General features: G+C 51.5%; 1 protein-coding gene across 1 annotated transcript; it reads left to right on the top strand.

Moving 5' to 3' along the window:
• The first annotated feature begins 3676 nt into the window (after positions 1 to 3676).
• LOC119091529 (endoglucanase 15-like) lies at positions 3677 to 12273 on the top strand. Its single transcript, XM_037214338.1, has 3 exons — positions 3677 to 4495; positions 4814 to 5085; positions 11565 to 12273. The coding sequence occupies exons 1-3, from the start codon at positions 3677 to 3679 to the stop codon at positions 12271 to 12273; spliced, it is 1800 nt and encodes a 599-aa protein (XP_037070233.1).
• The last annotated feature ends 3167 nt before the right edge of the window (positions 12274 to 15440 follow it).

Genomic DNA, 15440 nt, shown 5'->3' with positions numbered 1-15440 from the left:
AAGAAGTACTATGAGGAAATATGAAAGGGAGATTTTTTGCCACGCTGATTGCATAACAGCGAACATAGGCCTAGGAGCCGGGAGCCTGTGTGCCAAGGCACTCCCACTTGCTGAGGATGTTAAATATTGAGTCTATGGCGATGTATTGAAGTTGGCCAGCCTACAGCTGCTGAAATGCAGACTGGCGAGCCTGCCCAAGATCCAGCCACTTCCAAAAGAGGAACTGGCCGGCACCAGGATCATCATCCGAACTGTCTCGCCGAATCTCAGCACTATGCATCATGACGCGCCGGGTTGCACTGGTGTGCGATGGAGGCAGTTTGAAACGACGGAAGTGGTGTGCTGCCTGGTAGAACATAGGATATTGTGGACATTGCACATTGCATCAACTATGACACGAAGCCTCCGAAGGTCATGGCGCGTGGCGTATATCCGTTACGCCACGCAGCCAGTTCATCGAACACACGTTTGACTCAAAATTCACCGTATTTTAATAAAACGATTCTTGCGCCCAGCACACATTTCATGTGCACACTTAGCGAGGACACAAAGCAAACGGCGGGGTGGGGGGGGGGGGGGGGGGGCGAGAGCACAAGTATATATTTTTCAGCTTAAACCTAGGGTTTTACGATATGATGACCAGTCTGAAACAGCCCAAACGTTTATCTGCAAAAGAACCACCCATGCCTCAGACAGACACACAAGCACGCACGACAAAGAAGGCATGAGAATGCTCACTTAAGGTCACTTACGTTTGCTCACATAAGCACAACTATGTTCACTTGACGCTGTCCACCTGATGTCGCACCTGTTTGGCTGCGCGCCTGGCAGCAGCTCGCTCAGCCCCAGCCTGATTAAGCCATCCGAGGCGCAGATGGATGCGCGTCGTCACCAGCTTCTGAGCAATCCGCTTGTCCAGCGCAGAACTTTCTCAGCAGGAGCTTTGTGGGGCGGTCGACGATACCAATGTCTCGGTTCGTGCCTCGGCCCATCACTAGCTGGAACACGTTCTCGAAAACCTCGACAACGCTCGTCCAGGCCGGCAACGGTACCATCAAACCACCTTGGCTAATCGCGTGTATCCAGTTGTCTGGCACACGGCTGGGAAGTGCTTCTCGGGTCGACAGCCCCATATTTGGATCGAGGTGTTTGCACTTGGCCGCCGCGAAGCCGGCAGCGAGGGTCAGCACCCTGTGCTCGATGTTAACCTCGTCCATCTAGTCGCCGCGGCGGGGCCATTTTCGGTCCTCTCGCCGTCACTGCCATGGAGCTTGTCTTCGCCCGACTCCTTGACTCCGTCGTCCTCGCCGGATTCGTTTAGGGCGGGCGCTGGAGGCCTCGCGGCTGTTTGCTGGTAGGCGGGCTCCACGTCGTCCGTATGCCCTGCCACTTCCACCACGGCTGGATCTTGGACCTACGACATAACGAAACACAGTCATTTCTACGTACCTAGCAGGCGCACCAATCAGACACTATTACAAGTCACCAGGGTTGCTTCTCATTGCGGTAGCAAAACGTATTGGACCCGTACGTTCCCTTTCTTCCGTTGCCGCATGCTTGTTTTTATACACAGCCACATTTGTTTTGGTCCAGGGTGACATAATCCGAGCGGGTAAGAGGGACGGTCAATGGTCGATGAGTACTGCCCTGCTTGCACCATTCTGATATCTACCGCTCCTGGCCATAACCACGGATTTGTCTGATGGCCCCGTTTCATGGTCCCATTTCAGTGCATTGACTGCCCCAGGTGGGGGAGGGGGGGGGGGGTGAGAGGGGGTGGCACCGCCATTACTGTTTTCCGACGCAGAAATCACGAGAAGAGCACGGCCCTGAGCACCCCCCCCCCCCTCCCTCCCTCCTTCATTCGTCTATGCTCGTGAGGTTGAAGATCTATGGCTTAGGCACAGCAGCAGTTTTTTACCATGACATTACTGTATGCAATCCCGGACTTTGGTGACCAGGCAAATAGCTTTTGTTTGAAATCTCAGACACTAGCATGGACAGTGACACAAATATTCCAAAAGTGGTTCATGAGTAACAAGACTCCCATATAGGCGGGCGAGCATGTACGGCACGCAGCGGAAAGGGCTGCTTAAGGCACCAGGGCAAACCAATACTGTTAGCTCATTGATGCGCTAGGTACTGTACCTATTAGCGGTTGTGGGGTTTGTTAGTCAGTTCACAGTGTATAGACGTGTTGTCAATGGGGCTGGGACTCGCTCGTGCAAACTTGCCCTCCCCCGTCGCAAACCCTGGCTACGCCCCTGACACTTACTCCCTTCGTCCGTGTAGCATAGATGGCTGTGCCGCTTGTGTGGTAGTCAGGCCCCACTTCGTAAACAAGATTATGCTTGGAAAGTCTCGTTTGAATCTCGTATTTTAGTCTACAATCTGCACAGAGCGGCATAGATTGTGCATCCATTAGACTGTGAATCGGGTTGAGATTTCTGCATAAAGCAGACGGTAATTTTCCTTTAAGCACACGCATACCCACTTCGGCGTGTCGGCGATGTTCAGTTGCATAGAAGGAACTGCACTTGGTCGAAGGCATGGTTTAAGACTGGGTGTGGGACTGGTCTTAAGCAGATGGCCAGGATCAGTCATGATCTTGAAAATGATCAAATCAGATTAGCACATTCTCCACAATTATAGTTAGTCCAAGGGCAACAGTGCACTCATGTTTTCACGACAGTTGGATCGTTTTTTTCAGAAATGTAAAAAACTAAAGTGCCTTCATCACGCCGTTTCACATTCTTGCAAGAGGCCGCCTCACAGGATGGCATCTTGCCAAGGCTATCTAAGCATGTTGCTGCCAAAAACCCGCCTTTGATGCTCACTCTTGTCCAAAGCTCGCACACCACTTCGAATTTCCCCCACCCGCGACATAATAGCACGCACCGAGGTCACATAACAATACAAACTTGGCGCCACGCTGCACGATGATAGACTGGACCAACGCCCTATAACAACAGACAGGACAGGACAGCACCGACCACAGCATTTCTGCGCGACTACTGCTTTCCAAGCGACGCAGTTGACGTTGCCATGCAACGCCGCCGCTCAAGGCAGTACGGCTTTGTGACGTCACCGCCTAACGTTAAGGAGCCGCCCGCCTGACCAATGTCTCAAGCTGTGATGATGGCCCCTCGGTACTGGTGATGCCTGCCCGACATAAAGGCTCCCATCGACTGAGGATGCCTCCAATCGGTGCAAGGAATCCGTCGACTGATACTTAGGGTCCTCCTGGAATGGACGTATGGCACGCGGCTGCAGTTAAGATGTTTCATCGCATGTGGTTGCAGTTATGTAACAGCGACAAAATCAGCCGGTCCAAGCGGACGGAAACTTTTAACACAGTCCCAAACTGTCTAAGTTTAAAGTAAAGCTGCGAACCGGTATCTTGCCGTAAGGCGATATCGTAATGTAACGATGAGGCGAGGCACTCATGGGGCTTGTTCAGCCAATGCAAGATGCATGGGATTTTGACTGGAATTCCACTAATCCCAAGGGATGAAACGCTGCCGCCGCCTCTGATTTTTGCGCCGTTCGCCACCAGTCATAAACGTCGCATCGCGGGGCGGCCAGATTCCGCTGGTGCATCGAGCGAGCAGCAGCCGCAGCGAGCTCCGCGACCTACGTAGTCGGCTCTGTTCCAACCCCGCTGGTAGGACCGGCCATGACCAACCCGTGCAGCGTGACCATCCGCTCCTTGCTGCTGATCCTGAGTGCGACGCTGGCCCCGCCGGCGGCGGCGGTTGACTGCCAGCGCTCCGGCGTGGCCAACTACACCACCACCTGGAGCGTAGGCGCCAGCGGCAAGCTCACCGTCGTATTCCTGCAGACGGCGGCTCGCTGGACGGTGCGGGTAAAGTTTTCCCCTGTCGTCACCTCGATGGTAACGTCGGTGGCGACGGCCGAGCGACAGTTGGCCACCACCTACGAACTGACCAACAAGGGCTACAACGCGGCCCAGTCGGCCGGTAGCTCGCTGGTGATCGACTTTAGAGTTGGTTTCGCGTCGGCACCGGTGCCGCAGGTGGTGAGCGTGGCCACATCGGGTGCCGAGCTCCGCTCCGGTGGCTCCACCACTGTCACAACTACCACCACCACCACCACCGCCGCCACCACTACCACGGGCAGCAGCAGTTTGCCGTACAACTACGCCGTGGTCCTGCGGAAGTCGCTGCTGTTTTACGAGGCGCAGCGGTCCGGCCCGCTGCCGGCCGACAACCGGGTCCTATGGCGCGGCGACTCTGCCCTGGGAGACAGCGGCGACGACGGCGAGGACCTCACCGGGGGCTACTACGACGCCGGCGACCACGTCAAGTTCGGCTTCCCGATGGCCGGCATGACGACCGTGCTGGCGTGGGGCGCGCTCGACTTCGCCGACGGGTACGCGGCGGCCGGCCAGACCGGCTACGTGCTGGACGCCATCCGCTGGGCCACGGACTACTTCGTCAAGTGCCATGTGGCGCCGACCACCTTCTACGGTCAGGTGAGAGGCCGGGCCGGGGCGGCTTGTGGTTGGGGTGACCTCTCTGGGAGCAAAAGATTCCCCTGCATCGTATGATATTGCCCGCGTTGGCCTTAGAACTAGAGGCACGTGACATATATCGCGTAACTGCCCGCTAGTCTGTGTTGCGTAATGTCTGTTACGGTGTAGGTAAGAATGGATTCGTAGCTTTAGCATGAAAGCATATCAAAATCCCCATCCGCATTCAAAGGTCAAGCGCCAGGGTCGCCGGTGGCCAGAACTCTGACGCCGCACGCCAACCATGCCAGTGATTAGCCTGCCGGTACTCCGCCTGCGCAGGTAGGCAACGGCAGCATCGACCACGACTGGTGGGGTCGGCCCGAGGAGATGGCCATGCCCCGGCCGGCCCACAAGATCACCGCCTCGACGCCCGGCTCGGAGCTGGCCGGCGAGACGGCCGCCGCCCTGGCCGCCGCCTCGCTCGTGTTCCGGCCGTCCGACCTGAACTACGCTGACACGTTGCTCGCCCACGCCCGCCAGCTGTACAGCTTCGCCGACATGCACCGCGGCGAGTACCACAAGAGCATCACCGACGCCGAGAACTTCTACAAGTGAATACCAAAATAAGACATTAGCAACAGCCTTATTCCCCGGCGAAAACCGGGAGAATGGAGACACAGATGCGCCGATATTTCGGCAGCATGCCTTTGACGAAAATGAATTCCAAATGGCCTGCCAATGATCCTACTCGATTCTTCAGGTTTTGAGCATCGAGTCACAGTTTTTACAGACACCAGCGTTTAGGGAATTTTGCAAGGAGCAATCACTAGCCATTACTGCGATCTATTGCATATCCAACTAAGAAATCGAACACGCGAGAAATACCTGTACATACAAACGAATTCAAGTAAACAGACATCATGCATCACGCTTCACTGAAACATGCGAGCGAGCTCAAGTAAATAGGCATCACACTAGCGCATCAGTTATACATGCAATCGATTTAAATTAAACAGGCATCGCGCATTGCGCGTCAGGCATCACTTATATATATATATATATATATATATATATATATATATATATATATATATATATATATATAACACATAATATACAAAATAAGGTACATATGCATATGTCATATACAAGCGATTTTAAGCCAGCACACATAACACATCAAGGCACATATCACGTTCGCATACTCGTCTACGATATGCCGTGTGTCAAGGTTTGGTCGCCGACTTTATAAGAAAAGATTCACTTATTTTTCTGCCTGGGTGGTCCTGTGCTCTGTAGATGACTGTGAGCTCTAAAAGGGTCAAAGAGTCCGTACCTTCCTAGATTCCAACCTGAGCATGTTTTGACAAAAAAGGTCACCGAAAGGAGTATTCCCCATTTTGTTTTTAGCGTATAGCATATGTTCATTACATCACACACGAGTGGGGCGCATGGTCTCCCGACATAGATTATGTCCCTCCGTTGCTGTTCACATAGTTTACACTTAAGTTCGTAGACTGCGTTTTTGCGTGCAAACCCTTTGAAACCCAGATTTGCACAACTACATCTATTGTCACATGGGCACTTACTCTTCGAGGTAAAAGGTTGCACCAGATACTTTTTTAGCTCATTGTCATTCTTCCAAGTTATGGGTAAGCTCAGCTTTGATTTTCTAATGATGTGTTTGCTTTTCCAAAGCAAGCGCTCAGTTATCTAAGGTAGCGTTAAGAATCCGTCGTCCAATAGGACGTGTTGCCGCCTCCTACCACCCATCCCCCGCGCGCTGAGATTTTTGTTTCTACTTATTCCAACATTCTACCTAAAAGTCGCGGAGAACATCCATTACCCAACAGCAAAGTCTGCTTTGCTTATGCTCTTTCTTTACTTTCCACTGTTTGATGAGTTGTTTAGGGTCCTTTAGAATATGTTAGGAATTGCATTGTGCTTAGTGGAAGTAGGATGTGCAGATTCGCGGTGCGGAATTATACCAGAGTTGGTGGGCTTTATAAAGAGCTTCGTTCCTAACGTTATGCAGTTGTTTCTCTTCGTTATTTCACTTCTGCTTTTCTATAAAAGCATGTTGCCGAAATATCACCGCATCTTTATCTCCATTCTCCTGTTTTTCAGAGGAATATGGTTGCTATTATTGTCTTATTTATGTGCGTAATTCTCCTCCCAATTGCACTTAGCAAGTTACGTAAGTGAGTACCAGCATGACAGTGTGTAGGAGTCACGACCTCATGGGGTGTGAGAGATGCACATTTCCGGCATATGTGTATCAAATTAAAAAATCTGTATGTGTGCATATATCCCTACATCATTGCGTAAGTATATGATGAAATGACCGCATGTACGACATTACGACAGCATGCGCGACAGTATGTACGGTACGACAGCATGTAATTAGTGTCAACATTTGATCCAAGTGCGTTCCCAAGTAATAAGCAACTCAAAAAGAAGACTGCGAAGACAACGTGGTCCTCATAGCCATAATGGTGTACAACGCATAGCATATGTTAGGCGCACACATTCACCGCCATCTCGTAGACAAGAAAGGTAACAAAATGTGCTGATGAAAACGAGCAACGAACTAACACACAGCTTACGCCGTTTGGATTACAGCGCGAGCAAAGGCACGTTTACCGAGTGGACCCTTTAAGGCAGTATAATAAAAGGTATTTTAGCGTATGGCGTATACATGGCCAGTTCTTGCGCTTACGTTTATGGACAGCGTTTGTGAGAGCCCATTATCTTAAAGTTCATGAAAAGAATGAATAGCGCTCACGACCTTATTGGTCTCGTCTATTCGAGAGTTGGATACTTCGATGTCGCTGTTACGACGCTGCGCTTTTGTTTCCGGTGTGTCGATACAAAATGTTAACGAAATCCATCTGTATGTCGACGTTTCGACCAACGCGACGATCATTCCATTGTTAACACGCGCCTGGGTGACCGGTTAAATACCCTTTCCTCGGGTGAGGGTTAATGTGACCCCCCGGAAATCTCCAAAACTAAGATATCTTGGAAAAGTAAGATTGCAAGTCTGTTGGCAAGTATGTGATCTCACTTGCGTCAGATTGAGGCTGCTAAGTCATGAGCTTGGTGTCGCATAACGTAAAAAAGGCAAAGCTACAAATTGGTCTGCAAGATGCCCATGGAGTTCCCCATACAACCGCCTTCAACCTAGATACCTCTTCAGAGCAAAAGGTCACTGGTTTAAATTTAACATCAGTAATTTTTTAACCTTCAGGAGGTTGAGTTGACCAAAAGCCTACGAGATCGTTTTGTTTTGCCATTTGAATAAGCTTCAGGGACTACGCTAGGGCGTATGCTCCGCCGCATATTCGCTAGGCTGTATCGAAAAAAATTGCTCTTTAGTTGCCTATAGCTGTGTAAATTTTGACACAGGCACGACGGACCGTTCGGAAATCAGTGTGGAAAAACTTTTCGGGGGGGGGGGGCAGGTTGCCCCTCCCCACCCTGGTGCATGTTAATTGGCACTGATACGCAACGTTGTACCTTTAGTTAAAGCATCTCAGGCAAACACTGGCGGTCTTGCGACAATTGGTAACGGCTAGTGGTCACCGTCCGTTATCAGACCCCCATCTGTAATGACCAGATCCTTTGATAGCTTCCATTGATAGCTCCGGAATGGGTTCACGACCAGCCGGATTTTCGTCCCGTTTTGTCTCCTGATCCATTTGCTTACTCCAACGGCATGCTGGAGCCATCCCAAATTACGCTAAGCATTTTTGGCGATTGCTTAATTTTGGCAACTGTCTCCTGGTTTCGTGATACAGCCATCGTAAACTGGTGATTTCATATATGCGTTTGCTACGGCTCATGTATTCCAGAACATTTCTTTTGAGATTTCAGCACGATTTCCTCGATACCTGAGATCAACGTTATGTTATAACATTACCTTAAGATCAGGCGTCGAGGAAAAATGATCAGCCGTGGACAAGTCCAAAAACCCTTCTTCTTGTGTTTCTTTCGTTTCGCAAAGGTTAAACACCTCTTGTCTTACACTTGCATCGTACTTTGTTGACGGCCCCGTTGGATTCGATAGCTTATCATAGACAGGTGCACGCAGGCGCGAGCCTAGAGCCTTGGCAAGGGGGAGGGGGCCACAGGGTTGACAAAAGGCTCCCTGATGGTAAAAGACCCCCAAAGAAGTCGCCGAATATGGCCCATTTTTTATAAGGGAATTATTTCCCTGATATGTTTCATTGTTACCCTTTGTAAATGGAATAGAGACAGAAGCTGCCGTGGGATTAATTCCGCCTGAAGTTAGTAGTCAGTAAACTGACAAAATCGTGCGTTAAACGACTACACGAACTGAATCGTCGGCGCATTTCGTTTTATAATGGTATGGTGCACTCTTTTTAAGTCGATGAAACTCAGGCTTTGTTAGAATATTTGACTTGGCCCAAGGTCCCTACCAATGTAGATCAACGATCAAAATGGGCCAAAAATTTGTCTTAACATAGCCAAGCCGTGTTTCTCTGGAAATGTGTAATATCCAGTCAGAATCGGTTCGTGATGCAAATTATGCAAGGTACTTTTGAGCACGCGCGCTCGCACATCTTAGCAACAAAAATATCGATGTCATACGATGCAGCATCCATAGGCCGCGCAGCGTCAGTCCCGCGGTATCGATGGTGATATTGGATTGGCCTTCACAGCACCGCGAAGTGGTGCTGGAATCTTATGGTAGAACTGGAAGAGTAAAGACAAAATCTCTATTTTTAGCATTGTATTTTTCTTGTTGTAGTTGTTCATTTGCTCAGAGGACAACCTCAATGTTGTTAAAAAAAACATTCGCCTAGTCTAATTTTTAAACTGCACGAATTAATTTGGCAAGACACTCAGAAACATTATTTCAAGATGGCTGTTCTTGCGCGCACGGTGTCCGCTGCCTGGCGCTGCTCACCGTGGTCAACGCCGTTCGGTTTTACGGAAGTTGCAACCCAGGCCATCGCTGTCCTTGCTCCCAAGACTGCGGGCGAGCAGGCTCAACCCATTTGGTTTTATTTGTTTCACTAATCAAGTATGCAAAAGAATGAACGCTCTCAGGCAAACATGGGATAACCTTGTGCGTTGTTGAGCTTATTTCAACCCACTCTATTCAACGCTGGTCGGCCCCTTTTCTTTCGGGGGAATGGGCCAACTTGAGTAGAACACTCCGGGGCACATCATTGCTCCCGGTCAAGGGCTGAAGGGTCATTATGTCGCACCGCGGTGTCTCTTCGGGCTGTGATTCTGGCGATACGGGGTGGGATCCTATGGTCGTTCTGGAGGCCCTTAGAGAGAGATGCGTCATAGCACGTTGGTCCGCTCTCTGACGTGGGAGGCCTTCTGGCCCGCGCAGTTGACCCCAGATGGGCACAGGAACCCTCATCGACGCAACATCATCCCTGATCACCGCAGGTAGTCAAATAATCGGCACAATTATTGACCCCAGTTCGGGTTAACGGGCCGATGCTTAGATTGGGTTGGAGGGCCCACTGTTTGACACTGGGGGCCCTGACTGGCACAGGACCCTTCCATTGCCTGGATGTGAGCACTCACCCTAAGTTCTCATTTTTCCTTTTATTGTCAGAGGGCTCCGATCAACGCAAGAGGTCCTCTGTCATTCGGAGTTCCGTCCCCGTTGAACAAATTCCCCTGACCGACTCGAGGTTCCTTGTTGACAAAGAGCACCCTGTTAGGCCCTGGAACCCTGACCGATACAGGGGCCCCATACTGTTGCACGGGCCTGGACAAATTTAAATCGCGGGCCTGGCTTGTCTCTGCTTGGGAAATGGGCTCCAGAGCTCAGACCAACATTGAGTTGGTGGTGATCTCCGGGCGAGACAAAGGAACGCTCTAACTCAGTGATCCCGATTGGTGCAAGAGGTCCTCTTGCGGGTAATTGAGATCACAGCCCTTCGGGAATATGGACTGGTCCTTAAATTGACATACAGCCCTTTGGACCCTTCAGTTTTCCAATTGGGCCCTTAATCTTTGGTCTTGAGAGATTCTTCGGCCCCTCTTCGGGCCCCTCAAACACCGTTCCGACTCGAGGGCCCTTGTTGCCACAGGGCCCCTGCTAAGCAGTGTGGCCCCTGACCAACATAAGAGCCCCTCATTGTGTCAGGAACCCCGAACATTGCAAATTGCGGGCCTCAGTCTCGTCTCTGCTTGGAAAATGGGTCTCAAGGGCTCGGTCGGACATGGACATGACTGTTCGACGCTCGTGGTCTCTGGCCGGCTTAGACACCCGCATTGCCGCGGGAGTCCCTTAAAGGCACAAGAGGACCTCTGGCTGATATTTCAGGTCACGACCCTACGGGCCACGATTCTTTATGTGAATTAACGCCAGTCTTTTGGGCGCTTATTTCCTCCAACCCGGCCTTTTATCAACTGTTTCGCGGACCGCTCCCGATTCCCTCTTCGGGCCCCTTTGAACGCTTCGCTTGATCGGCTCGGGTTTCCTTGCGAACGCCGGACTCTGCTAGGCGCTGTAGGCCCGACCGATACCGGAGCCTCGACCAGTCTAAATCATTGGCGCCGGCTTTATAAATGATTGGTAAGTGCACCCTCAGGCCGGCACGTAGCCTTCTGTGCGATACGGGTTGTGCCACCGACAAATAGGCCCTAATCGACTCAGAAGGCCCAGCGCGCGCGGCTGTCTGGCTGCCATTGGAGTGCCTGTCCCTGCGGGCCGGTGCCCATGAATGCGACTTCCGGCCGGTCTTTGGGGTCCTTCGGGTTCACAAATCGGGCCCTTAATGGTGGGTTCCGAGGGGCCTTCATAGCCTAAGGGGACAGGTATTCCCTGTCGCCCCCCCCCCCCCCTCCGCCTGCGCTAATGGGTGCAGGCAAAGGTGGTCTCAGCTCCCTTGAAAGGGTGAAATGGCCGGCATACTTGCCAGTGCTTGCCAAGGCGAGATTACATGGGTGAATTTTGGCACGATATCGTTTTTTCGCTCCAAGACGACATTCGAAACCGCATTATTCAGATGCTGCTTAGTTTCATTTGCAGTACAGGTTGGTATTTTCCCTGCATTCTGCCCCGAAAATGCCGACCATGTGGTTCTTTACTCAGGTCCTGGAGCGGCTACGGAGACGAGCTGGCGTGGGCGGCCGCCTGGCTCTACAGGGCCACGCAGGAGGCCAGCTTCCTGACGGCAGCCCGGCAGCATTTCCAGGCTTTCAGCGCCCTCTCCCAGCGAGCCAGCGGGTTCTCCTGGGACGACAAGCGCGCCGGCGCCCAGGTGCTGCTGTACCAGCTGACGGGCGACGCGCAGTACGGCGCGCTGGTCAATGAGTTCTGCGACTGGCTGGCGTCGGGCGCGCCGCGCACGCCGCAAGAGCAGCTGTTCCTGCAGCCATGGGGCTCGCTGCGGCACGCGGCCAACGCGGCGCTCATCTGCCTGGAGGCGGCCGAGGCCGGCCTTAATCCGGCCCAGAACCGCCAGCTGGCCAAGGAGCAGATCAACCTGATCCTAGGCGACGCCGGCCGCAGCTACGTGGTCGGGTTCGGCTTCAACCCGCCGCTGCGGCCGCACCACAGGGCCAGTTCCTGCCCGGACCCGCCGGCCGTCTGCGGCTGGCCACAGTTATCCTCGCCCGACCCCAACCCTCAGGTGCTTCACGGCGCCCTGGTGGGCGGCCCGGATGCCAAGGGTGAATACCAGGATGTGCGCTCCGACTACGTCAAGAACGAGGTCGCCACCGACTATAACAGCGGCTTCCAGAGCGCGGTGGCTGGCCTGCTGTCGCTGCACGTGCGCGGACTATACCCGGCCTCATGATGCTGCTGGCATGAAATGGAGATCATTGCAGGACCGTGATTAGATCTTCTACCTATTTGCGGCCTCCTTCTGATGTTCTTATCTCGCATGTTTTTTCACTCCTATTTTCACAACATGCATTTTAATACAGATCGGAAGGAAGCAACACGCTATCACTCACTTCGTCACCAGCGTGCATTACTTCTAGTATTTGTCTATTACACCATGTCCAGACGCGCAAACCCACGTCGGCTGACCTCAACAAGAGAGTCATTTTGTTTTCATTCAAGACATCATCTGTTCCATCTGATTCCCTAATCTGCATAGTGTTTCCGCCGTGTATTTTACGACGCTCCCCTCGGCCTTCTATCCGCTAAGAACGTGTTTGTCAATTCCGTCTGTCGTGTACAGTTTTCCCGCATTGATGTCTTCACAAACGTCATATTTACCAGGTTCTGGACATTGTGGGGACTACCAAGGCTGTAGAACCAACATCAAATTGACGGTGGTCGCCATCATCAAACATTAAAGCAAACATCTGCCGTGAGATGGCAGTAGAGTACGTTGTGCGCCAGCTTCGGACCAGACTGACGCTCTGTATCTGTGTTCTCAGTTTTTACGTGTGTGGATACATTTAAGCGTGGGTGTCGATTTGTATTTTTTGTATTCCCACTGCTCCCCCCCCCAAAGTTGATGTAAATTTTACCCCCACCCACCCCTTCAACGGTGAGTTCGCCCCCACCCCTCCAACCTTCTGGAACTAAGATACGAACAGGACAATAAAAATAAGATCTTAAAATTACATCAGTTGTAAACAATGTTTCTACTAATTGTTTCACATTTAACAAGAGCAACAAAAACGCAAACTGCGATGTCATATTCAGTTAAGTGAAGTTCACTGAGCTAGTTACATTTTTCTTAAGCTCCACTAGCAAGCCCTGTGTAACGGAGCATTCCATGTTCCTCCTGCATGCTGCATGTTTGTAAGTTTACAATTAGCATTTATTGTTGAGTTTTGCCTAGTTTTGTAATGTTGCCTGAGCGTTTTGACATTATTTATTGGTATTCAGGGTCTACAGACTGCAGCAAGCTGCAACATTTAGGTACGACGCCTTAACGGAAATTGAAAACAAACCGGTCGAATGCTAGCGCCCAAAAACGTAACCGAGTTAGCAGCTGTCTACGTTTCGAAAAGAACACTTCAAATGTGCCGACCTTTAATAGGAAGTGAATGTTGGTGAGAACAGTCACGAAAACTTGACGATCAACACCAGCCGACTAAATCGATAGCGGTCATCGTTCAACAATGGCCACCAAAACAACAGTAGCCGAGTCGAACATGCCTAACGCGAGTGCCGCGTAGTAACCTGAATCCCGCCTTGCAGCTACCAGTTGGACTTCTCCACGGAAGCTTTCAATTTGTCGCGCACATCAACTTGCACTCTTAACTCCCGAAGCCGTACACAACTAATGGCGTCTGAAACAACATGACATTGAACCGACGTTGGTTACTGAAACATGGCTCCGACGATCGACGTCAAACAAAATTATAATTATGCTCAACTACGACATCTTCCGAAGAGATAGAGTGCCGAAACGTATTAAGGCAGTGTTTTAGTTTCCTATTAATTTGAGGGGGTGGAGTGGCATTCCAACTCGATAACACTGAGAATAAACTGGGTCATATCCGGGGAGAAACCCGTTTTATTACGTTTAGAGCTAGATTTTCCCCGGTTGCCTCCCGCCCCGACTCCCTCCCCCCCCCCCCCAATCTTTTTTGCGCAACGAGCCCTCTGATGGAGGATGCTCAAAGGGAATATTCCACCTTTGAAGATAGCAAAGCAAGCACCAGGTTGGAAGAGGCTGCTCCAAACAGCGCAATTTCTCTATTTAGTAAATGTCTTCTTCAACATGTCACTGTCTGATGACGTCATTATATCTTGTAGAATATGGATTAAGACACAATTGACGACCATCATATCTAGATGACATGCTTCCGAACGCCAGATACGAGCGACTCAACAGTTATATGGTCTTGGCCTTGATCGCCGCATGGCTTATGGAATGGCAGGATTTGAATGGCATTATTATGACTGTGTGTATGTCATGGATGCCTGGGTTACCTTGAATTCGTCAGCATGAGAAAGCGTGCACATTTTCGTGAGCATATAGCTCAGACGCTAGAGAGGCTTAGCTCTTAAGAAGAACCGGGCTTTGAACTGCACCAAATGATCTTCAAGATGGTTATTTCAGTTCCAAACCCGATGCAAATGTGGAGCACTGCGTTACCGACCGTGACACGCGTCGGATTCGCCATCAGACTACTCCAGTGTCATGTCTGGAACTGAAGGTCTATTTCCCAGCGGGGGCCACGCCGGAGCCCGCGGTTTACATTGGTCGGCGCCGCTGAGTCAATGAGGCCCCCCTCCCCCTGTGATGGTTTGGGGACCACACTGCCTAACAAGCAAGCAAACTCGGCCCAGGCAGTGATCAAGGGGCCCGCAGAAGGACCCGAATTACACCCGAGGACCGGAGATGAAATGCCCCATTGGAGGGCACGAAGGGGCTGCCTGTACGTCACTTTAAGGACGCCGGCCCGAAAGGGTGTGCCCTCAAATGTCCATCAAATGGGTTCATGCATCGATAGTAAACATTCTGGGACAATGTAGGCCTCTATTTCGGTCAGAGGTGATGTGTATTTGGTGGGGTTCTGAGTCGGCAAGGGGCGCCGAGTCGGCCAGGGGAACAGCTGTTGAGCAGGGACATAGACGGTATCTCGATTGCCAGGTGGCCTGCGTTGGTCGAGACCTTTTGACAAAGAAAAGAGATATGATGACCTACTATTAGACCCCCAATGAGACAGTGGAAAGGCTCTTTGTCAGTCATTGCTCCCAATACGGAACGGAGAGACCTTCTGCCCAATGTCAGCCATGGGCACGTTGAGCCGAGTCTCTGTGCCAGTCATTCGACCACGTGCGGTGGTACGGTGTCTTGTTGCGTCAATGGGGGCTCTTGCAAATATCCGTGGCCAAATGCCACGGTCGGCGGTCCCCCAGCGTCAGGTAGGCAACCAATGTATGATTGGTCCATCTGAAGGCTTCCTATCCACCCGCCTCCCCGCCACTGTCGCCGGCATCGCAGCCGGCAGGCATCCCGTGCTTAAACACGCGCCCGGGTGGCCGGCTATA

The sequence above is a fragment of the Pollicipes pollicipes genome, unplaced genomic scaffold (assembly GCF_011947565.3).
Source record: "Pollicipes pollicipes isolate AB1234 unplaced genomic scaffold, Ppol_2.1 Scaffold_3447;HRSCAF=4054_pilon_pilon_pilon, whole genome shotgun sequence".
In the NCBI taxonomy this organism is placed as follows: domain Eukaryota; kingdom Metazoa; phylum Arthropoda; class Thecostraca; order Pollicipedomorpha; family Pollicipedidae; genus Pollicipes; species Pollicipes pollicipes.
The sequence above is the reverse complement of the archived record's forward strand: the minus strand, read 5'-3'. Positions and strand labels throughout refer to the sequence as shown.